The 20,832-nt window shown below is 42.2% G+C and overlaps 1 protein-coding gene across 4 annotated transcripts in view; it reads right to left on the reverse strand.

The window, feature by feature from the left end:
* The window catches only part of EML6 (EMAP like 6), a 270,175-nt gene that overhangs the window by 28,325 nt on the left and 221,018 nt on the right, over positions 1-20,832 (reverse strand). For all 4 annotated transcript variants that reach the window (XM_032877766.1, XM_032877765.1, XM_032877764.1 and 1 more), the window contains exons 27-28: positions 15,919-16,120; positions 15,679-15,805 (exon numbers count right to left, since the gene is read on the reverse strand). In XM_032877766.1, the coding sequence (XP_032733657.1) occupies positions 15,679-15,805; positions 15,919-16,120 (329 nt within the window). The remainder of the gene's footprint in view (positions 1-15,678; positions 15,806-15,918; positions 16,121-20,832) is intronic.

Below are 20,832 nucleotides of genomic sequence, written 5' to 3' on the forward strand. Positions count from 1 at the left end.
ATTCCCGCCACATGGAGATCTGAGAGATGCTCAGGGATTTGACAGAAATAGCTGCACCCTAACCCTGCCACTGTCCTGTAAGGGACGCTCTGTCTCCTCAGAAAATCGCTCACCCACGTGTGATGCGTTCTGTAGCTCCGTGAGCCAACTGATTACACTGTAAGTAGGATTTCCTGGGATTTCCTAGGATTACTCTTTCAAAAAAAATCACTCTACCTCTGCACATTTTTTAATGATAAAAAGGGAACAAACTATGCTCTAATGAATGGCAGGTTTAATTCCTAAAATTATCAGTTTTAGAGAAGTCATTATTTTGCTTCAAACAAGACATAAAATCAAGAGAAGTGAATAAGGGAAATCATTTCTGAAGGTAGCATTAAATTCCCTTAAAAAAAAAACAAACCCAATTATTCAGCTTTCAGCAGAGTTACACAGGCAAGCCATAGGCCTCTGAAATTGTTAATTTCAGCATTCTGGGAATTTAATAGACACCATAACTTCACATCCTCTCACCTTGTTGAAGAACAGGAAACTTGCTACCTTCTACCTACTCAGACCAGCCGGGAGTGCAGAACTCAACAGGACTAAGGAGCGGAATAAAGAAAACTCAGCCTAAAGAGAAATGCCCTGGAAGAGCAGGGACACTCCTTGCCCTGTTTGCCCTGCGCACATGCAATCGCTGTCCCTGTGTGAGGGCTGAGCCTGGCTTACACACAACACCCAGGCAACCGCGAGTCTCCTAAGAACGAACTCTCAGGCTCTTTAAGGCCAATCCATTATCATAAATGGGATGGAAACGGAGAATTCGAGGCTCCTTCCCATTTATCAGAACAAGCTTCAAGATAGGATGTGGCAGGTTTGACAGATCTCCAAGTGGTAACTTTGAGGGTGAATTCAGAAGCACCTGTTAGCAAGACCGTCCGTTCTTAGCAGCTCTTACAATCTGAGCTCACAAAGCAGCTACTGATCAGTGATGACAAAGGGCCTCTGTGAGGCCAGGGGGAGTGAGGAAAGGGAAGTGCCAGGCTGTTTGTTCGTTGATTTCCCCATGGAGGGGAGCACTGTCCTGATTCACCAAGCTTGTCATGCCTCGGGCAAACTTGAAATGGGCAGTGACTGATTAAATACAGCTTAAAAAAACAAAACAAAACAAAAACAAAAACAAAAAAGACTGGCGGGCAGGTTTCTCTCCCTGAACATAGCAGAAAGGTTAGAAGAAAAATTTGACATTACCTAGAGATGATGGTTTCTCTCAATTCAGGGAAATCTAGCTAATCTTTGCAATATTTTTACACTTTGCCACTTGTGAGCATGTTCTTTGTTTCACTGTAAATCCATGGACAAAGCAGCTTTGGATGATAAATAGGTGTGATGGCTACAATAACACAGACTTTTCCAATTCTTTTTGCCTTGGGTTATTTAAATAGTTGTAACCCAAACAGACATTTAATTCCTAATGGACAGATGGTAAGAAGATAAAAATCTTTAACTGAGAGAGCAATCCCATACCAGATTCTACAGGGGTCACACCAGACCCACCAAAGATGAGACCACCCATGGAGGCTAACAAAATGAAGGTAAACGTGGTTGCTGACCAAGAATGGATCTGCGGACCATTTTGAGGACAGAGGAATATATTTCAATGTTAAGAGAAGCAGGCTCAGTAAATTCATCCATTCATCTACTCATTGGATAAATAGTTGGTTACTATGTCCTGTGTGCACAGCACTATGTCAGGCACACGGGGAGAACCAGGACAGCACAGTGCTGACCCTTGAGGCACTAAGAGACTCACAGACAAAGCGGACAATCCAGTGGAACTTAACTATCTTGATACCATGGACCAATATAGTCAGGACCCAAGGATTAAAGGTGGCTATTAATTTGGGGCTGAAACAAAAACCAAGTTCCTTTAAAGTTTCTTTTATAAATCCATGGTGTATAGTTTTCTTTACAGGATTTTCTTTTTGCCTAAGTTCATAAATCTGGATAAACCGAATCAGAAGAGATAGGATAAAGAAGGAGAAGATCGATTTTAAGGCCTTCCCCATTCAGCTGTAAGCACAACTTAGGAAAAGGTTTGCAAAACCCTAGAGCTAGAGTGCAAGCTTGAGGTCATTTGGTGCTGGGACCCAACTGTTCAGAGATGAAGAAACCAACATTTATAAAGGGCTCAGAATCTGCTTCTAATTGTGGATTGGTAAAAGCTTCTTGGTTTCCCAAGGAGCATATGGCATAGATTGATGGTTAAAAATGTACCAGAGGGACTAAAATATTCACGTAGGAGTATGCACAGACTCCTCCTTCATAATCCCCTGCTAAGAATAAACCTGGCAATGTTGCCCCAGCATCTCCTCATACTGGGGAGCTAAGGTGGATGAAGGGTGACATAACTTTGCACACCATGGAGGACTGGGAGAGGGATTCTGCTCAGGACAAATATGCCCCTCATACATGTTTGGGGGTGCCCAAACTGCCCTCTTCATAGTGGAACTCTACTGAGATGGGAAGGAGAGTGTCGCCCTTCAGGATCCTGATTTACTTGTAGGTCCCCAAGTGGGGTTACTGAGAGATACTGAGATGTTGATGGCTGGGGTCAGTCAAATGTGGGTGAGTAATGCAGGGCACCACTCGTGCCTGGGAACAAGTCCCTGCATGTGGGGACTCCTGGAGGCACCATTCATCCATCCACACGGAAGGAAGCTCACAGCACGTATGAATGAGCAATGACCAGAGGAGCCCGGTCCCCTGGATCACCCATGTCACACAGCCCTTGCCAGAAAAAGGGGATAGTTAGTCTCAGTGCCACAGAGACTAGGATTAAGGGCTGTTGTTTGGAATTGCCTAAAGGCAGAAGCCGGGGGAAAAACTGACATGAGAGCTAGAAAATTGGCCAGGGGTGCCAAATTCTTAGAGGAAGAAATTTCCAAACTGGATTATGGCTATAATGACAAGATGCCAACAAGATCTCAGACTTTGATACCCAGCCCATGGATATCAGTGACTAGAAATGAACCTAAACCTTGTTAAATTGTTAAGGAGTTTATTCACTCAATCAATAATCATTTTCTGAGTGCCGGCACTGTTATCAGATTCAGAGAAAAGGCACTGTATCAGAAATTTTGCTTTCACAGAGTTGACATCCTAGCTGCGGGAGAGCAGCTTTATGAGAATCTCCAAATCTGGCAAACAACAAAGGCCTGTGATTGCTACCTCTTAAGGCCTCTAACAACAGAAGTGGGATGATAGATCAAAGCCTAAAAGGTCATCCTCCATGAAGCCAATCCCAGACTTGGCAAAACAGAATAAGGACAAACGAAGAATTTGGCAAGCACAACAAGTAGAGGAGAAGGATGACCAAGGACCCTATCCCACTGTGCTAGAGATAACCTCACACAACCTGAGAGAGAGCATGCTGAGGCAAGACTCTGGTCAAGCGAAAGTCAGTTTCGCTAAGCTCATGTGAACACGTTGCAGTGTGTGAGAGTTGTTTGAGAGTGGTTATACCTTCTGAGCTTGCAGGCAGGCATATAGTCAGATGATCCTAAACATTTGGGTTTGTGTTTGGGGAGGAAACAGACTGTTAAAAGGTATAAAATAAGACCTCAGGAGAACAGTAAGGGAAGCCTCTTCTACTTGGAAGAAGTTCTCATAAGTATGGGTGTCTGTTTCATTGGGGTACTCTGGGGACTTGTGAAACCTTACCACTGGCTAAGGAAATGCTGTTAGTTCCTGCCTATGTAACCACACTGATAGCTTGCCAATACTCCAAAATTAAAGAAGCTTTACATCTCTCACTTTTGTATTGTCATCTTTCCATCGTCGACACCACTGTCCTATTGTGATGACCAAGCAGATTGCTGTCAGAGTGGGATTAGTGCCAAGGACTCCTGCAGGCCCTTGCCAGAATGCAGCCAGCCACTTTCCAGACAAACACTGGACACCTATTGAGGTTTTAGATGTAAAAAGAAGCCCCATGGGAGGAGCTGAATGTGGCTTTGACTTTCACTAAGTGAACCCTTGTTGTAAAAGTTAGAGACTCCAGAATCAAAAAACAAGGGGAATTTAAAGATGCCAAAGGTTTCAAATGTTGGAGGTAATGGTAATAGCACAGTTGATATAAAATTCTGTCATTAACTAACCTTTGCTATAAAAAATGGCCAAAAATGGAGAATAATTTCAAATTAAAAATTTTAACTGTGGTGATTTCTACTTTAAAATATGTGAATTATCCCAACTAAGAAGAGCCCAAGATGAAGTAGCTTTACTAGTGAAATTTACCAAACATTTGAAGAAGAATTAACATGAATTCTTCTCCAACTCTTCTAAAAAAAATCAAAAAGGAGGGAGCACTCCCAAACTCATTTTACAAGGCCAATATTATCCTGATACCAAACCTGATACCAAAGGACACTGCTTGAAAATAACAGGCCAATATCCTTAATAAATATAGATGCCAAAATTCTCAATAAAATACCAAAAAACTTTACTTAGCAGCACACTGAAAAGATCATTCACTATCATCAAGCGGGATTTATTCTACAGATGCAGGGAAGTTTCAAAATACACAGACTATCAAGGTGATACATCACAACAGAATGAAAGAAAAGCATCATATGATCATCTCAACAGATGCAGAAAAAGCATTTGATAAAATTCAACATCCAATCATGAGAAAAACTCTTAACAAATTAGGCATAGAAGGAACATATCTTAACATGATAAAGTTCATATAAAACAAGCTCACAGCTAACATCATACTCAGTGGTGAAAGGTTGAAAGCTTTTCCTCTGAGATCAGGACTAAGACAAGGGTGACAATTCTCACCACTCCTATTCAACATACTACTGAAAGCCCTAGTGAGAAACAATCAAGCAAGAAAAAGAAAAGGTATCAGAATTGGAAAGGAAGAAGTAAAACTGTTTCTATTGAGAAGACATAATTATATATAGAGAAAATACTAAAGACTCCACCTGAAAACAATTAGGACTAACCAACAAATTTTGTAAAGTTGCAGGATACAAAATTAACATACAAAAACTCAGTAGCATTTCTATATGCTAACAACAAATTTTCTGAAAAAGATGTGAAAAAATTGATCCCATTTATAATAGCATCAAAATAATGTACTTGGGAATTACTTTAACTATAGAGGTGAAAATCTCTATGCTGGGAACTGTAAGATCTTGATGAAATAAACTGATGAAGACAGAAAGAAATGGGAAGGTATCCCATGTTCATGGATTAGAAGAATTAATATTGCTAAAATGTCAATACCACCAAAATCCACCTATAGATTCAATGCAATCCCTATTTAAGATTCCAGCAGCATTTTTTTTTTTTTTTACAGAAGTAGGAAAAAAGACTCCTACAATTTGTATGGAACCACAAAAGACCCCTAATAACAAAAGAAATCCTGAGAAAGAAGAACAAAGCAGGAGGTATGACGCGTCCTGATTTCAAGCTAACCTATAAAGCTACAGTCATTAAAACAGCATGGTATATAGACCAAATAGACAATTAGAACAGAATCAAGAGCCCAGAAATAAACCCAAGCATACATGGTCAACCCAATATTTGACAAAGGAGCCAAGAATATTCAATTGAAAAAAGACCGTCTCCTCAATAGATGGTTCTGGGCTCATTGGATATTCACATGCAGAAGAAAGAAACTGGACCCATATCTGATTCCACTCTCAGAAATTAACTCAATGGATTAAAGACTTAAAAGTAAGACATGAAGCCTGGAAATTGTAAGAAGAAAACATATCAACAAAGCTCCCTGACATGGGTCTTCGTGATGATTTTTTGGATATGACACCTAAAGCACAAGCAACAAACTAAAAAATAAACAACTGGGACTATATCAAACTAAAAAGTTTCTGTGCAGCAAAAGAAACCATCCAAAAAGTGAAAAGACAACCTATGGGATGGGAAAAATATTTGCAAACCATGTATCTGGTAAGTGGTTAATAATACACACGCATGTGCGTGTGCGCACACACACACACACACACACCTCATACAATCCAGTAGCAAAGAAAAAAAAAACAAAAAACCTTAAAAAATGGGCTAATGGCCTTAAGAGACATTTCTTCAAAAAAGATATACGACAGACCAATGAAAAGATGCTGAACCTCACTAACATGAGAAGAATGCAAATTAAAACCACAATGAGATATCATCTCACACCTGTTTGGCCATCATCAAGAAGACAAGATAGATAGTGGATGTGGAGAAAGGGAACACTTGTGCGCTGTTGATGGGAATGCAAATGGGTGCAGTCACTGTGGAAAACAGTATGGAGGTTCTTCAAGAAATTAAAAATGCAACTACCATATGATCCAGTAATCCCATATCTGAGAAATGTATCCAAAGGAAACAAGAACACTAACTTGAAAAGATCTTTGCACCCCGATGTGTGCAGCACCATATGTGCAACAGCCAAGACACGGAAATAACCTAAGCGTCCCTCTAGGGCTGAAGATAAAGAAGATGTGGTACAAAAAGAGTAGAATATGAACCATTAAAAACACAGGAAATCTGGCCACTTGGCACATGTTGTCATTTATATATGGAATCTAAACCAACCAACCAAACTTGCAGAAAAAGAGACAAACTTACGGTCACCAGAGGTGGAGGGGAAGGGTGAGGGGAACTGGAGTAAAGTGGTCAAAGGTACAAATTTCCAATTATAAGGTATGCAAGTACTCGGGATGTGTGATATACAGGACAGAGAGTAAATCTTCAGAGTTCTCCTTTCAAAGACAAGGGTTTTTTTCCTTCTTCTTCTTCTTTTTTTTTTTGGTTGTGTTTCTATGAGAGGATGGGAGTTAGATGAAGCTACTGTGGTGATATATTTCACGATATACGTTAATCAAACCATCGTTGCTGTCAGCCTTAAATTTATACAGTGATGTGAATTATTTCTCAGTAAAACTGGGAAGAAGATAGAAAAAAAGAGCTATATTGACATTTATCCACTACTGCATGATAGAAAAATGAAGAAAACGTATGTGGGTACTAAATATTTCCCCTGATAGTAGCTCAATCTCGTAATTACAAAAACACTAAGGATGATATTCAAATTTAAAAGTGATTTTCTAATTATATTGTGGACCCCTCTCTGGAAAACAGTTAGTATTTAATTAAGACACAAGGCTAGCTTGATCCAAGTGTATAAAAAGCTTTGTTTCTTGAAACTTTACAATGGGATTAAGTCCATGTTACAGAGCCAGGTCAAAGAGCAGAACATCTAGCCTCCATACACCTAATCAAAGGAGCACTAGAACTATCAGTGTCATCAATTCTACCCTTATGTATAATTTATAAGTAAACTACATTAAACTGGGGCTAAGACAATACAATTTAGGGGTTAAAAACGAACTCTTCTACCTCAGACATTTTCTTAAAGGGAGAGATGAGCTTCCCAGTTGGAGACAGGCAGGAGAGGTGACAGCAAGCCCAGTGTCCAGCTGAGAAAGGGGAGACACGCTTTAGCTCACTGGGGGATTCTGATTGCTGGCCCTAAGTTATGCAGCTTCTGAGAGGAGAAGGCAGGGGGAAGGGTTTGACCCTCTCCTTCTTCAAGTGAAAGGTGGAAAATATAATGTCATGAAGATAGAAACAGAAAGGGTCAATTATCACATTCTTTTCTCATCCCTGGACAGCCAGCCAACAGCTGCAAGCCTCAGCGCTAACTAATAAAGGGCCTTGAATAACAGACCGCTGCCTCAGGAGCCACGAGAATGCAGTCCCTGAGCTAACCCTCGTGCCCACTTAGAGAGACAGAAGTTACTGGATATTTATATGTCAGTTTCCACAAAAATAGTTCACTTGGTACTTATTTTGTATTTTTCATCACAGAGTTAGGTTTTTGTCTGAATGCAAGTTCCAACTAAATATATCAAATAAAAATCTCCATCTTTCCCATTCCCCATGCAGCGAGGAGAGGAGATGGGGACAAGTGTGTCAAACAGGAGACATTTCAACATCAACTAGGAACCACAGCCCAACCACGTGAAACTTGGAAGACCAATGGCTGATCAGCTCAGCTGGGTTTTACTAACAGACCATGTGCCACCTTTGGAGATATTACATATCCTATTTGTAAGTTACAAAAAAGATGTCTTGGTGATCCACCTGTGTCGCACTTACCTCATATCCAAAATTGGTATTGCATGGTAATTTAATCCATACAAAAAAATTGGGTATTGGCACTAGACATTTGTACAGCTCTAAGTTTCTAATTTGTTCTTTTTCTTCATGTGAAAATAAAATAAAAACCTCTGGAGATGGGCCAAAGATGTTCACATCTTATTTTTAAAGATGTGTGAAAATATAAAAATGTAATGTGGATATAAAACATCAATTTTAAAACATGACCATTCTCAGTGTACTAATGTTTTCTAGAAGTTAATTCTTCTGACACCCCCGGACAAGGGTGTAAAACTATGGCCCATCAAAATTGATCCAATTAAAATTGCGTAGAGCTTTAAATGTCTCTAATGATTCTTGATACTGATTTGGCCATATTTACTGGTATCTTGAAATGACTGTATATATCCAAAAGCATTTATAAATGATAGTGATTACTGTTCAACATTAAAATGGCCAGAGGTTCTTTTCTGTGATAATAACACCAGTTTCTATTAGAAAAACAAACAAAACAAAACACAAAAGAAGTATGGGCAGGATATTTTCCACCCCTTCGTGTCTATTCCCCACCCTTCTCTCCTCCTACCCTGAGCCCTTCATGGCCAGCCTTTGACGAATGCATCAACAGGCACTCTTGCTCTTCAGCTTCTGACTGGCTTCAGCTTGAGAGGGGCAACAGTAGAAGAGGAGAGGGTCAGAGAAGAATGCAACTGGGGAATTTAATCCTCAGAGAGCTCCTTGCTGGGACTCTGGCCAGTGCCCTTTAACCTTCTCCCTCACGTATCAGCTCCTTAAGGCTCTCTGCTCCCATGACTAATGCTCCCCACATCTGGGGAGCCATCAACCTTGGGACACAAGAGTGGTGGAGGGGCTACCCCATCCCTGTTGTTTCTCTTAATCCTGCCCACACCTTTGTGACCAGTCCTTTCATTAAACGTTAAACTCTCCCCAAATTACTTCCTTTTCAGAGTGCTCTTGCTCTCCTATGAGGGCCACAACTGACAGAAAGCTTAGGTCACACCTGAAAGACTGAGGTTATACCTCTCACGGTGTACTAATTCTAAGAAATTCTATCTAACATAATGGGTGCCCTATATTTTATATTCTTTGAAGCCAACCTCAGACAGCCAGAGTCAAGAATCAAAACCAGAAAAGGAAAAGAAAGCTTTCTCATCTTTTAGATGACACGATCCAATATAATCTTTAGAAATACAATAAATATAATACGGCGCATCAAAGCATGACAAAGGCCCTATTAAAACAAGGCAAAAAAAGAGTTGAATTTAAAATATCAGTATACTTCATGATCTTTAAAAAAGTTGCCTTTTTTTTCCTTTTCTATTTTAGGCCTACAACAATTTAAGTTATCTCCAGTAGTTATGAGGAACTAATGCGCACTTACAGAAACCAAATTCCATGCTGAGACAGCAAAACCAATGATGAGTGTGGGACCGACCTCTTCTCAAAAACAAGGACAATTTCGGAAGTACACAATGGTATTGTGAAAAGTCACATATACCAACCCAAAGAAAGGTCTGCTAAGGCCACACAGTGACAATTTAAACATTAAACAATGACAACAATAACAACATCAGGATTGGCTGCACCTAAAATGGTTATACTTCTGCCTCAAGAGACAAATAAAACCTATGCCTTTAAAAAGGAATATATACCAACAGTAACCAATTAACCAGTGCTCAGTTGATCATCAAAAAAATGAGGCCGGGAAGAATGAAAAATGATTTTTCAAAAGAAAAAAGTAATTTGTTTCACTGATATGACTGACTTAGAGTATCCAAGTAGTTAGCAGTCTGAAATGTCAAAAGTCCTTTTCCTGCTAAGTTGATGCTATGAAATGCCAACACTTAGGCCAGAGGGTAAAGGATAAAAATGGAATTAGACGTACCTAAAGCTTGGGCCTTCTCGGTAATGTCTCTTAAAGTTGACCTTTCCTCCCTGCACTGGTGTACTGTTGTACTGGTCATGGAGTGGCCAAGCACAGAGCCAGAGTTTCTGGAAGAGACTGGGAGGAGTCTGGGGCAGAATGGCAGGGGCAGAGGAGGGGTAAGGATTCAATTCTTCTGCGGGAGTGACATAAGAGTTTCCGGTGCCTGGCAGAATCTTTACCCCACAGGAGCATTGCTTATGTTCCAGGAGGAATTTGAAAGACTAGGGGAAGCTGGCTCTTTTAGAAGATAGCGTGTTACCTCCTACTCTGTATATATCTTTAGATATATACAGAGTAACTTTTCTCATAACAAACACAACCTTTACATCCTCTGACTGTTGACTTCTTCTAACATTCATATTATTGTAGAGTTGTGCAAAACATGCACATGGCAAAGGCAGGAGTCAGTGACTGTTCCAGACGGCGGAGGATGATACAGACGTGGACCAGAGACCCCTGCGTTTTGTGTCTCACTCTCTCTCCTTCCAAGTGGCGGTTTAAAAAACTATCCTCATTCTGTCCTCTCCTCACCACTGTCTATTTGGCATGTTAGGGTGGTCAACATTACTGTTAGTCACAGGACTATGAAGAGCTTCGTCTGAACCTGGAGAAGACTTCATAGCTCCCCGAGATCCTGGATGTGGGGCTGGACACAGTAACTGATTGAAACTCTTTGGGAGGAGCTAACTGCATTTTCAATCATTTATGTGGGATAGTTTAAATTGGAGTATTTTAAGAGTGTGTATATGACAAGAAAAACGTGGTGGGCAGTAGACACGTCCTGTTGTAGGCTCATACAGAAATCCAATTCTCTTAACCACCTTGGACGTTTATTTCTGGTAGAGGTGATCACACTGCTTATTTATGGGCAGGATAAGACTACTTACCTAAACAGCCAATAAAAGGCTCATATTTTACAGATCACCAGTGATTGGTTCAAGGGTGGTCATGTGACCCACCAGAGCCAATAGTACATCATCAAACATTTGTGAGGACTTGTCAATCAGAGGCAGTTCTTTCCTGCTGGACTCTAAGCTTCAGGCACTGCAGTCATTTTGCTACTTGAATTGCAATAACCAGAGAAAGCAGAACTGAGCTATGGGGAGAGAACAGCAAGATCTGAGTTTCCCTATCATATCACACCTAAAGTCACCCTACCCCTGGATTTTTGGACATGTCAGCCAATAGGTTCCTTTTGCTCAGGCCAGTGTGGGCTGGGTGACCTCCCTGAAACTGAAAGTCATCCCTTATAAATTAGAAAACAACATATCAACTTGGTGTGACCTTGGTAAAGTGGTGCAAGAAACTTCTAGTTCAAATATCTATTAGGGTAAATTGAAATTCAATTGGCCACCCGTGTGTGACCTAGCATGACTGTGCAATTTTCTCTGTGTGTTGCAATCTCATTGGCCACCTGTGTGTAGCCAGGCTCAACCACATGGCCTTTGCTCTATAAAAGTTAGTCTCTGAGGCTGGGAGGGGTTGCCTCTTTGTAAGAGATGGCCCCGACCGGTTGGTTTGATTCTCGATGCTTGGCGTGAAATAAAGCTTTGCTTGAACTTCGCTTTGTATCAGTCTCACTCCTTGATTACGGACCTAACATCTTATAGGCAACTCTAGTAATCTGGTGCTGAGCAAATTTCAGGGATTTTGTCACCTGATGAGTTCAGGAGAACTGCTTTTACTGAAGTGAGAACATAGTATGTTGGTACTATCCCTTGTGCTGTTATGATAGTAGGCGTTTTGTATCTTAAATTGCTCTGAAAACCACCCTTCCCCTCCTGTTTTTTCTTTCCAAAAAGGAGCTGACATTAAGCGTATTTATTAAGGAATAATTTTAAGTTTGCAGGCAGTTGAAGCAGCCATAATATTGAGAAAACAGGGCAAAGTAGAAACAAGGCCAAAAGTTGAAAGCGAGGGGGTGTGTCAGGATGAAGGTGGGAACTTGAGAGGCAGCAGAGGTTAGAAAGGTTGCTTTAGACCAGAGCTGGAGTCAGCAGAGGTTGAAGGAGAGCACTATGGGGCAGCCCTGAGTGTGTGGGTGAGCTCTAAAAGCATAGGTTCCCCCAACTGGAAAAGGCTTAAAAATCTTCCTGACTTTCCTCAGCCCCATGCCACACATGGCAGGTGAGCAGCAGGATTACTCAAGACTACCCAAGGCTGGGTTCTGGCTAGACCAGTGTGGTTAGATGAAAGGGACTAGGCTCCCAGTGTGCTAGGGCAAAGTTGGAGTGGGGGGCCCCGATACTTGATAAACACCTGGAAGGGATTTCTTCTTTGGTGGGTATAATGCAGTATTCTTTTGACAGCAATTACAAATTTCACTCCATTTTCCCACTTCTCAAAATATTGGAACTAGAGATCATGTGACTGCTGAAGAATCCAAACTCCCGGTGTGTTAGGAAATGTACAAAGAAGCACAATCCAAAGCCTTGCAGCTCTTTTAAAATCAGACAATGGGGTCTAATCAGAAACCATCTAGGACTACGTGTAAAGCGAGGAATTGAGAGACGCAGTTGTTTAAAAACTAACTGGTGCATAACCTGCCGCTGTCTACAAGGCACTGTTTTCACTATGATGGATCCTGTGCTCATCTCATGTTTCTAAATTGGAAAAGGATTTAAATTGGAAGTAGAATTTTCAGAAACACTGGTAAAAGGCAAAACAAGTCCCTGCACCAAGAGGTTGTTCTGCACTCACGCCTCTTGCGATTGTCCAGTACTTGTCTCCGCTTAGTCTCACTGGGGTGTCTTGGCCTGGGTGTTTAGAAAAAGCACCCAGGTATCTGCAGGTCTGTGTTGGAGGGAACAATGAACGGCAGGTCAAGAAGAGCCTCTGTGTCTCTAATCAGGGTCAAAGGGAAGAGTGTCAAGACAGACAGTCCTGAAATATTGGCAGGGAGAAGCCAGGAGCTGCCTGACTTCAGACTCTTTGTCTGAGGTCCCCAGCTTTTCTATTTCTGCCTCTCTCTCTTCTGCTTGGGATGCTGGAGTTCACAGAGCCTGTTTCTTATCCCAGGTGAGGACTCAGATGAGATATTTGCCTAGCTTATTGTCAAGAGTCCTTCCCACCCCACTTTCCTTCTCTCATCCTCCTTTCTCACACAGTCTCTGAACATCCCACCTTGACTGTCATGCCCTTCTCTCTTCTGTAGTCCAGATGCTGTCTAGCATCCTATCTCTGAGGTTCAAGTTCCCCTAACATTACTGATGAGAACTGGTGGAGACAGCTTGTTTTTGGTTCTGATTAGGATTTGGTCCCATGGATGCCGTTGATTCAGACACCATTTACTGCTCCTTCCTCACTCACTCCTTCCTGCTGTGGTCCAGCTTTGCTCCCAGCATGCCTTGCAGCTGTCATCCTGCTTTCTGGTTACAGCCCACTCTGGGAACTGAAGCTGTCAAGGTTTTTAAGTTGCCAAGGATGTTGCTCTGTATAAAAAAGCCTTGATTATTCCTCTGGACCCTATATTTATCTCAAAAATGTTTTGTTCACTGCACTTTTTTTTTTTTTAACTACACCCTGGTGTGAATTATTTTAAAATGCCAACAGAGTCCTGAAATGCCAACCCCTATATCTCTCAATACTATGCAGCATTTTTTTTCCTTTTGTATATATCAAAAAGTCAATCCTGTGGCTGCTAATATACTTATAAGTGCCCAAACTGATGTGGTGAGGTAGCTTCCAAATTCTGGAGATTTTAAGATTGAAAATTCTTAAAGGTCCTTTGTACCTCACTTCTCACACCTTTTCCTAAATTGAACAGGGATGAGTATTTTTACAGGCCTACCCAAAGAGACCTTGTGACAAGTGGAAGTTCAGATGAGCCTCCGCTTAGGTGAGAAACCAACTGCAGTGTTTGGAGTTGGAAATTTGCTTAGATTTCTAAATCTTAGTGGCCAACCTAAGTCTCAGCATGACAAAGCACTGGTTTGTAGACATCAGCCAGAAACAACCTTGGAATAATAGCCAAGTCAAGTCGTTTCATAACGGTACATGACATTGGAAAGGTTGGGTAATTTTTCTCCCAAAAGAATGTTTAATTTAGACCAAATGTTTCTAAGGGTGGATTATTTAAGGGTGAGGCTTACTAAGGCACTTAGGTGCATATGGTTCTTTTTTTCTTTATTCTCAGTAGCAGGCCCTTTAAAATTATTTTCCCTTTGTGGCCTTAGAAGAACAATGTTGCAAGCAAGATAAACTATAATTTACAGACTACTGCAGAAAAATCTCTATAATTTTTTTTTAATCAAAAGAGAACTCTGAATCTTCCCAGTGACATTTAACAAAGATGGCAGGGATGATTTAGAGATTCGTGTAGCAGATTCCAAATTGTTTGCGTACAGCATCTCCTGTTTATCAAGCTTATTTTTTTAATAAGATTTTATTTATTTATTTGACAGAGAGAGATCACAAGTAGGCAGAGAGGCAGGCAGAGAGAGGGCAGGGAAGCAGGCTCCCTGCCGAGCAGAGAGCCCCAGTGCAGGGCTCTATCCTAGGACCCTGAGATCATGACCCGAGCCGAAGGCAGAGGCTTAAACCACTGAGCCACCCAGGCACCCCTATCAAGCTTATTTTAACATCTAGCAATGAACTGAAGCAGGAGGGGGAAATATTTCTTTATATTTACATTACCACCTAATTTTAAGAAGTGATAGATAAAATGTTTGAAGCAGTTATTATTAGGCAGAAAGCCACACGGAGTGAAAAAAAAAAAAAAACGAAATCTGAATCTCATTAATTATGTGGGACCAGGGTACTTGTGATCACCCAACCCCATGTCAATATGAAGTACCCACAGAGAATTCTTAAAACATCTTTGTAATCCATGAAATTCTCTTCAGATGTTAGAGTTGTTAGTGAGTATTTATCCTTCCTAGTATGAATATGGTTAGGTTGAGAAACGGTAGTAACTATGAGCTTTTTTCCTAAGAAAATTGCCTAAGTATTTGGCTATTTCCCTTACCGATGTTCACAACAGCACATCAGAAAGACCTAAAATAACATCTGAAACTCTCTATATAAGGATCCCAAGGTGGCAAAAACAAATTGGTTAGGTCTGGACTCACCAAACCCACCTGAACAATCTTGGGCAGGTGAAGAGACAATTGACAGAAGGTACGCCAAGTGATACAGCGTTGATGCACAGACTCTAGTCAGAACAGAGGATTATTTTTTGTGATCCACAAATATTTCTTCAGGACCTTAGACACCATCCCACCCTCCTACTCCTCTAATCAGGATGTCTCCTGTTAGCCATCACATTCCAGCCAGCGGGTGGCTATCCTGACATCCTTTCTGGACAAGAGGAAGCCAGATTCAACCAGATCTCGTGTTCATTCAAGTCATACTCTACAACCCACTTCCTCAAAGTGTGACCCATGCTTTGCCATGTATCAAGGGCCATGGGCAATTTTCCCCAGGTTAAGTCTGTATGCAGGTTAAGACTCTGTGCATATACACAAAAGCCTAGGCAAGGTAGCAACTCTGAGGCCAAAGAAAATGAACTCTTGTTGAAATCAGTTTCTTGTCATCAGATGTAATAAATGTGGACAAACCTGGCGACACCATACCTTTCTTCCACCGAAACTTCTTTCAGCTGCTGGTGTGGTTTGGTGCCTTCCATCTCCCTGATGCTCACTGCATAGATCTTGGTGGTGTAGTCAATGGCCTTCTCTCTAGCAACGTCACTGTCATAGCCTCAAACAATGGAAAGAAACAGGAGCGTGGAGTTGGTTGGCAGTGGGAAGGGAGGATGGGGGGTGGGTTGTGCAGGACGGGGCAGCAGCTCATGGCCGGTGGGGCTCGCTCACCTCCATCCTCTTCCGCATCTGTGTCCGACTCCTCGCTGTCCACTAGTTTACTCTCTTGGGTCCCCACGAACTCCCTCGTCCAGATCATCAAGGCAGTGTCCGCGCCGCCCACCGTGAGCAGCACAGAGTCATTGTGCAGCCACCTCACGTTGGTGACATGCGCGCTGTGCCCCACATACTTCTTGAATCTTGCGTGCTGGCCCTGTAGAGCCAGAAACCCATGAGTACCCCATCCAGAGTCTCATTACTCCTGCCTCCAGACTATTTCACCCGCGTTCTTTTCCAGAGTGGCTTCTAGTGGATACAAAGTAAGCAGTCGATCTAAGCAGCAGTTTCCCTCTGTTTCTTTAGAGTGGAAGCTCCATGAGGGCAGGCACTCGGTCTCTTTTTTTCCTAAAACATCACCTGGCTTGTTACAGGTCCTCAGTATGGAGTTTGTGAGGGAAGGAAGAAACATTAGACTACAGAACCTACTTCTGGGAGCCTAATGAAGTGTATGAAGCTTATTTGTTTCTCTCAAATATCAGATGTACATTCTCCACAGGTCTCTAGTGGAAACTCCTGATGGTGAGTCTGGCTGACATTTGAGATGAGAAGTATCTTCCCAGTCAACCCCCATAGTGGCTTCTTACCACAGCCCAGGCTAGGACAGAAGACCGAGGGACTGCTTATAATCCTGGGGCCTAAAATAAGATTTAAAACAACACAGCAGTTTCTGCCACAGATACTGAAAACAATTTTCACTGGAAACAGCCAAATAATTCATTTTAAAACAAAGTAAGTTCCTTTTCAACAAGCATAGCCAAATAAAAGAGCCCAATTTATGAGTGAATACGGAAAGCTCTTCAGCGCCGCACACCCAGGCCACACAACATTCACCCCGGGCGGGGAAGGAAGAGGGTGAAGTACAAGGCGGCAGCTCACACGCGGCAGTGCTGACATGCGGTGGAAGCCGAAGCTGCCCCCAGAAAGCAGCTTCCATTTTTGGCTCATGAGCCATGGCCTGGCAAAAACAGCTCCGGCGAGAGCCATTTAAAGAGGGAGAGTTTTTCCATCCTCTCAGCAACAACCAGAGAATACCTTGACTGATGTGGGAAGCTGCACACTCTTTCTGAGGTGGTGAGAGGGCCATCGGTGTCCCCGATGGAAACTGGACTCAATAACGGAAGAGGCTTCCAGAGGGTTTTGGACTGGCATGCTAGGGAACCTGAAACCAGCACAGACACATGGCAGGAAACAGGTGCAGCAGAGTGTGTGACTCTGAAATACTCTTAGTCAAGATCTCTCTGTATTGGGCGGCCCCCTACCTGAGAGAGGAGTGGCAATGCCCACTCCTCAACAGAATACTGAGTGTAGAAAGAGCAGGGAAGCAGAGAGGCAGGCCATATTTCCAGGAAGCCTTCCAGAGCCACTGGTTTGCTACAAAATAGGCAGAGATAATGGCAGCAAAGAGGACAGGCATAGTGGCGGCAGCCAGCCATGTGTCCTGCTGGTCTTCCAGTTGGAAGCAGGAACCTACCCACTGTATCTACTACAAACACAAGCTTACTTCTTGAGGTGGACAAAGAAAAGAGCCTGAGGAATGTCGCTCCATACTCCTACTTACATAATGGGATATAGGGTTTCTAGACAGGATGAGAGACAAAATCCAAAAAGAAATGTTCGGAAGAAAAAAACATTCTAAGGTGATCATAATCAGATAGCAGAGGGAAAGAAAGTGACACAGGAGAAAGAGGAAAAAGTTCTGAGCCACTGAAGCGATTTCACAAAGCTGAGATTCTTGCAGCAAAAGGGGATTCAAGATTCTCAGAATATGAAACAAGATCACTGCTCCATGGAACAATAAAGGGAATTCATAGTTACTAGACACTTTCAGGAAATTAGCTTCTCCCCCAGGAGGAAGAGGCCAGCTGGGATGTTTGGTGGTTCCCTTAGGGCCTATGGAAGGAGCCTCCTGCTGACCTAGCAGAGCCAGTCCAATGAGCTGTCCTTCCAGGTCATCATGTCAAATCACGCATCTGTGTATCCCTCATTGGGACTCTCTACCACAACTTTCCTCTTCCACTGAGTCACGAAAAAACAAAGAATCTGGAATATGTCTCCACAGGACTGGGTGTTGACCGCTGTTTGGTGAGGCTTACCTGAGAGTTTGACGATAGCGATGTATCCTCTCCCCAGATTCACGTTTTACATAGGGCTTCTCTGCCCGTCACACTTAACAGACAAGGTTCCTTTCAGAAGAACCATTCTCTAGAAGCTCTAACTTTCTGGGAAGGAGACTTGAGAACATGAGGGTGGCTTTTAGAAATGTCAATGACATGGTGTATTTTAACCTCGCTGGTATAGTCGAAGGGCGCAACTTGCAAGGGAATGGAGGCTATGGGAACAACTGGCCAGCTATATAGGTGGTGTCTAAGGAGAGAACTGGGTTTTCTGCGACATGATACAAGGTATTAGAAAATTGGGTGGACTCTGGAAAAGGATAGTCTGTTCCATGGAGGCAGGAAATAACGTGATAATCAGGGGACTAATACCTCATCAAGAAGATTTTACACTGTAAAACTGAATATATAAGAGCCCATGCTAGTCACTGCAAGAAAACTGCCTGGAAGAGAGGCCAAGTAACTCCTAGAAAAGAAGAACAAGACAAGGGGTCAAGAAGAAGACATGACATTAGAGTGTAACAAATGGAAATTGAATTTTGGGCAAAGAGATTGCTCTGTGGTGATGAGCACTTGTAGGTATTATGAAGACCCAATGACATGGGACTCCCTGCTAGACTATTGCAGTGGGAGGTGGCTAATGGGGTAGGGCTGTCCTACCAAGACACCACATGTTGGGGAGGGGGCTTAAACAACAGAAATTCATTTCTCACAGTTCTGGGAAGAGGCTGGAAAGTTTAAGATCAAGGTGTCAGCCAATATGGTTCGTGGTGAGAGCTCCCTTCCTGGTTTAGACACACCATCTATGAGCACACAGAAAGTGTGCTTATGGCTTTTCCTCAGTGTGTGTGTACATGGAGAGAGAGAGAGAGTGATCTCTGTGGTGTCTCTTCTCACAAGAACACTAACCCTATCGGATCAGAACCCCAGCCTTATGCCCACATTTAACCTTACTTATTTCTGCAAATGCCCTCTCTATATACAGTCACACTGGATGGTAGGGATTCGACATATGAATTTTGGTGGAGAAGCAAACATTCAGCTTGGAGAAATTTGTCCAACAGGCTCAGAGCACTGAAGGAGTAGGACTACAGAGCTAGAAAAATTCACCAGCTTGGGTCCCCATATTTAGGGGTGAAAGTGTACCAGAAAAATCAGATTAAGAAAAAGAAGAGGAAGAGAAGTGACACTATCAAAGTAGTTTACATTGACCAGGGGTTTTCAAATGCTGTTAAATTATGAAACTGTTTCTTTAATCAGATCTTACACAGTATAACTCAGGAATAAAAAGATAAACAATCCAACTTAAAATAGTGGATAAAAGCTTTGTACAAACACTTCACAAATGGTCAATAAGGAAACAAGTGCTTAGCATCCTTAGTCATCAGGGAAACAGAAATTACAAACACAATGAGATCATATTGTCTGCTCCCAGGACAGCTAAATTTTACAAGTCAGACAACATTGAATGTTGGCAACTGGACTCTCTTAACTTCTCTGTGAGAATGTTAAATGATACAACCACTTTGGAAGAAGGTCTGGCAGTTTCTTAAAAAGTTAAACATGCACTTCCCCCTATGACCCAGAAATTTCACTCCTATGTGTTTACATAAGAGGGAGAAAACATGTCCACAAAGATTCGTCCAAAATATGTTGCTCGCAGCTTTATACAACCAAACACTGGAAAAGCATGTGCCCCTTGATAGCCATGTTGATAAACAAACTCTGTTCTATCCATACAATGGAATTCCACTCAGCTATAAAAAGGAACAGACATTATTACACAGAATACCAAGGAGGACTCTCAGAAACATTATCTGAGTGAAGGAAGCCAGACATAAAACAGCACCTACTTGATCATTCCATTTATATGAAGTTCTGGGAGAGGTAAAACTTATCTATGGTGAAAAACAATGGAATAGTCTCTTCATGTGAGAATAGAAGTCGGGGGAGGGAACTGACCCAGAAGTTAGCATGAGGAAATTTCCTGGGGTAATGATAGTGATCTGTATCTTGATAGGTGTTTGGACCATGTTGGTGTATGTATTTGTCAATGTTCACCCACAAGGAACCTTAAGTGGTACCTGGGCGGCTCAGTCAGTTAAGTGTCTGCCTGGGGCTCAGGTCATGATCCCAGGAGAGCCCCATATCAGGGCTGAGCAGGAGCCTGCTTTTTCCTCTCCCTCTGTTCCATCCCTCCCTCCCACCCACTTGTGCTCTTTCTCTCTAATAAATACGTAAAATCTTTAAAACAAAACAAAACAAAAAAAGGAACCTTAAAAAATTTTGTGTATTTCAACTAAATAAATGTTTTACTTAAAAAACACCATAAGCAAATACTGAACAATAGGTAATGATAGGCATGTTGAAACACTCAGGGCTAAGTACCCTGATACCTACAACTTACTTTGAATTACATATAGAATCTAGGTGGTGGGGTCCCAGGGGTTCGCTGTATCATTCTTTTGCCTTATCTCTATGCTTAAACATTTTCTTCACAAAATTTTGGAAGAAATCTTACACAGAAACTCAATGTATAAAATACAAAACACACAGTGACTCTGATGAAAGCAGGGATGGGGCCCCAGGGCCCCTTCACTTGGCCCCTACCCTGTTGCTTGGGGTTGTCCTTGAGGAGCCTCCTTGGAATTCTGGGAGTTGGAGGAACACAGCTTGAAACTTCTGCGATAGCCAGCCCATGCGGGCAGGCTGTGGATGTGGATGATGACTTCCCAGGACCAACAACGAACCT

The sequence above is a fragment of the Lontra canadensis genome, unplaced genomic scaffold, assembly GCF_010015895.1.
Source record: "Lontra canadensis isolate GAN:19392208 unplaced genomic scaffold, GSC_riverotter_1.0 scaffold61, whole genome shotgun sequence".
Taxonomy (NCBI): domain Eukaryota; kingdom Metazoa; phylum Chordata; class Mammalia; order Carnivora; family Mustelidae; genus Lontra; species Lontra canadensis.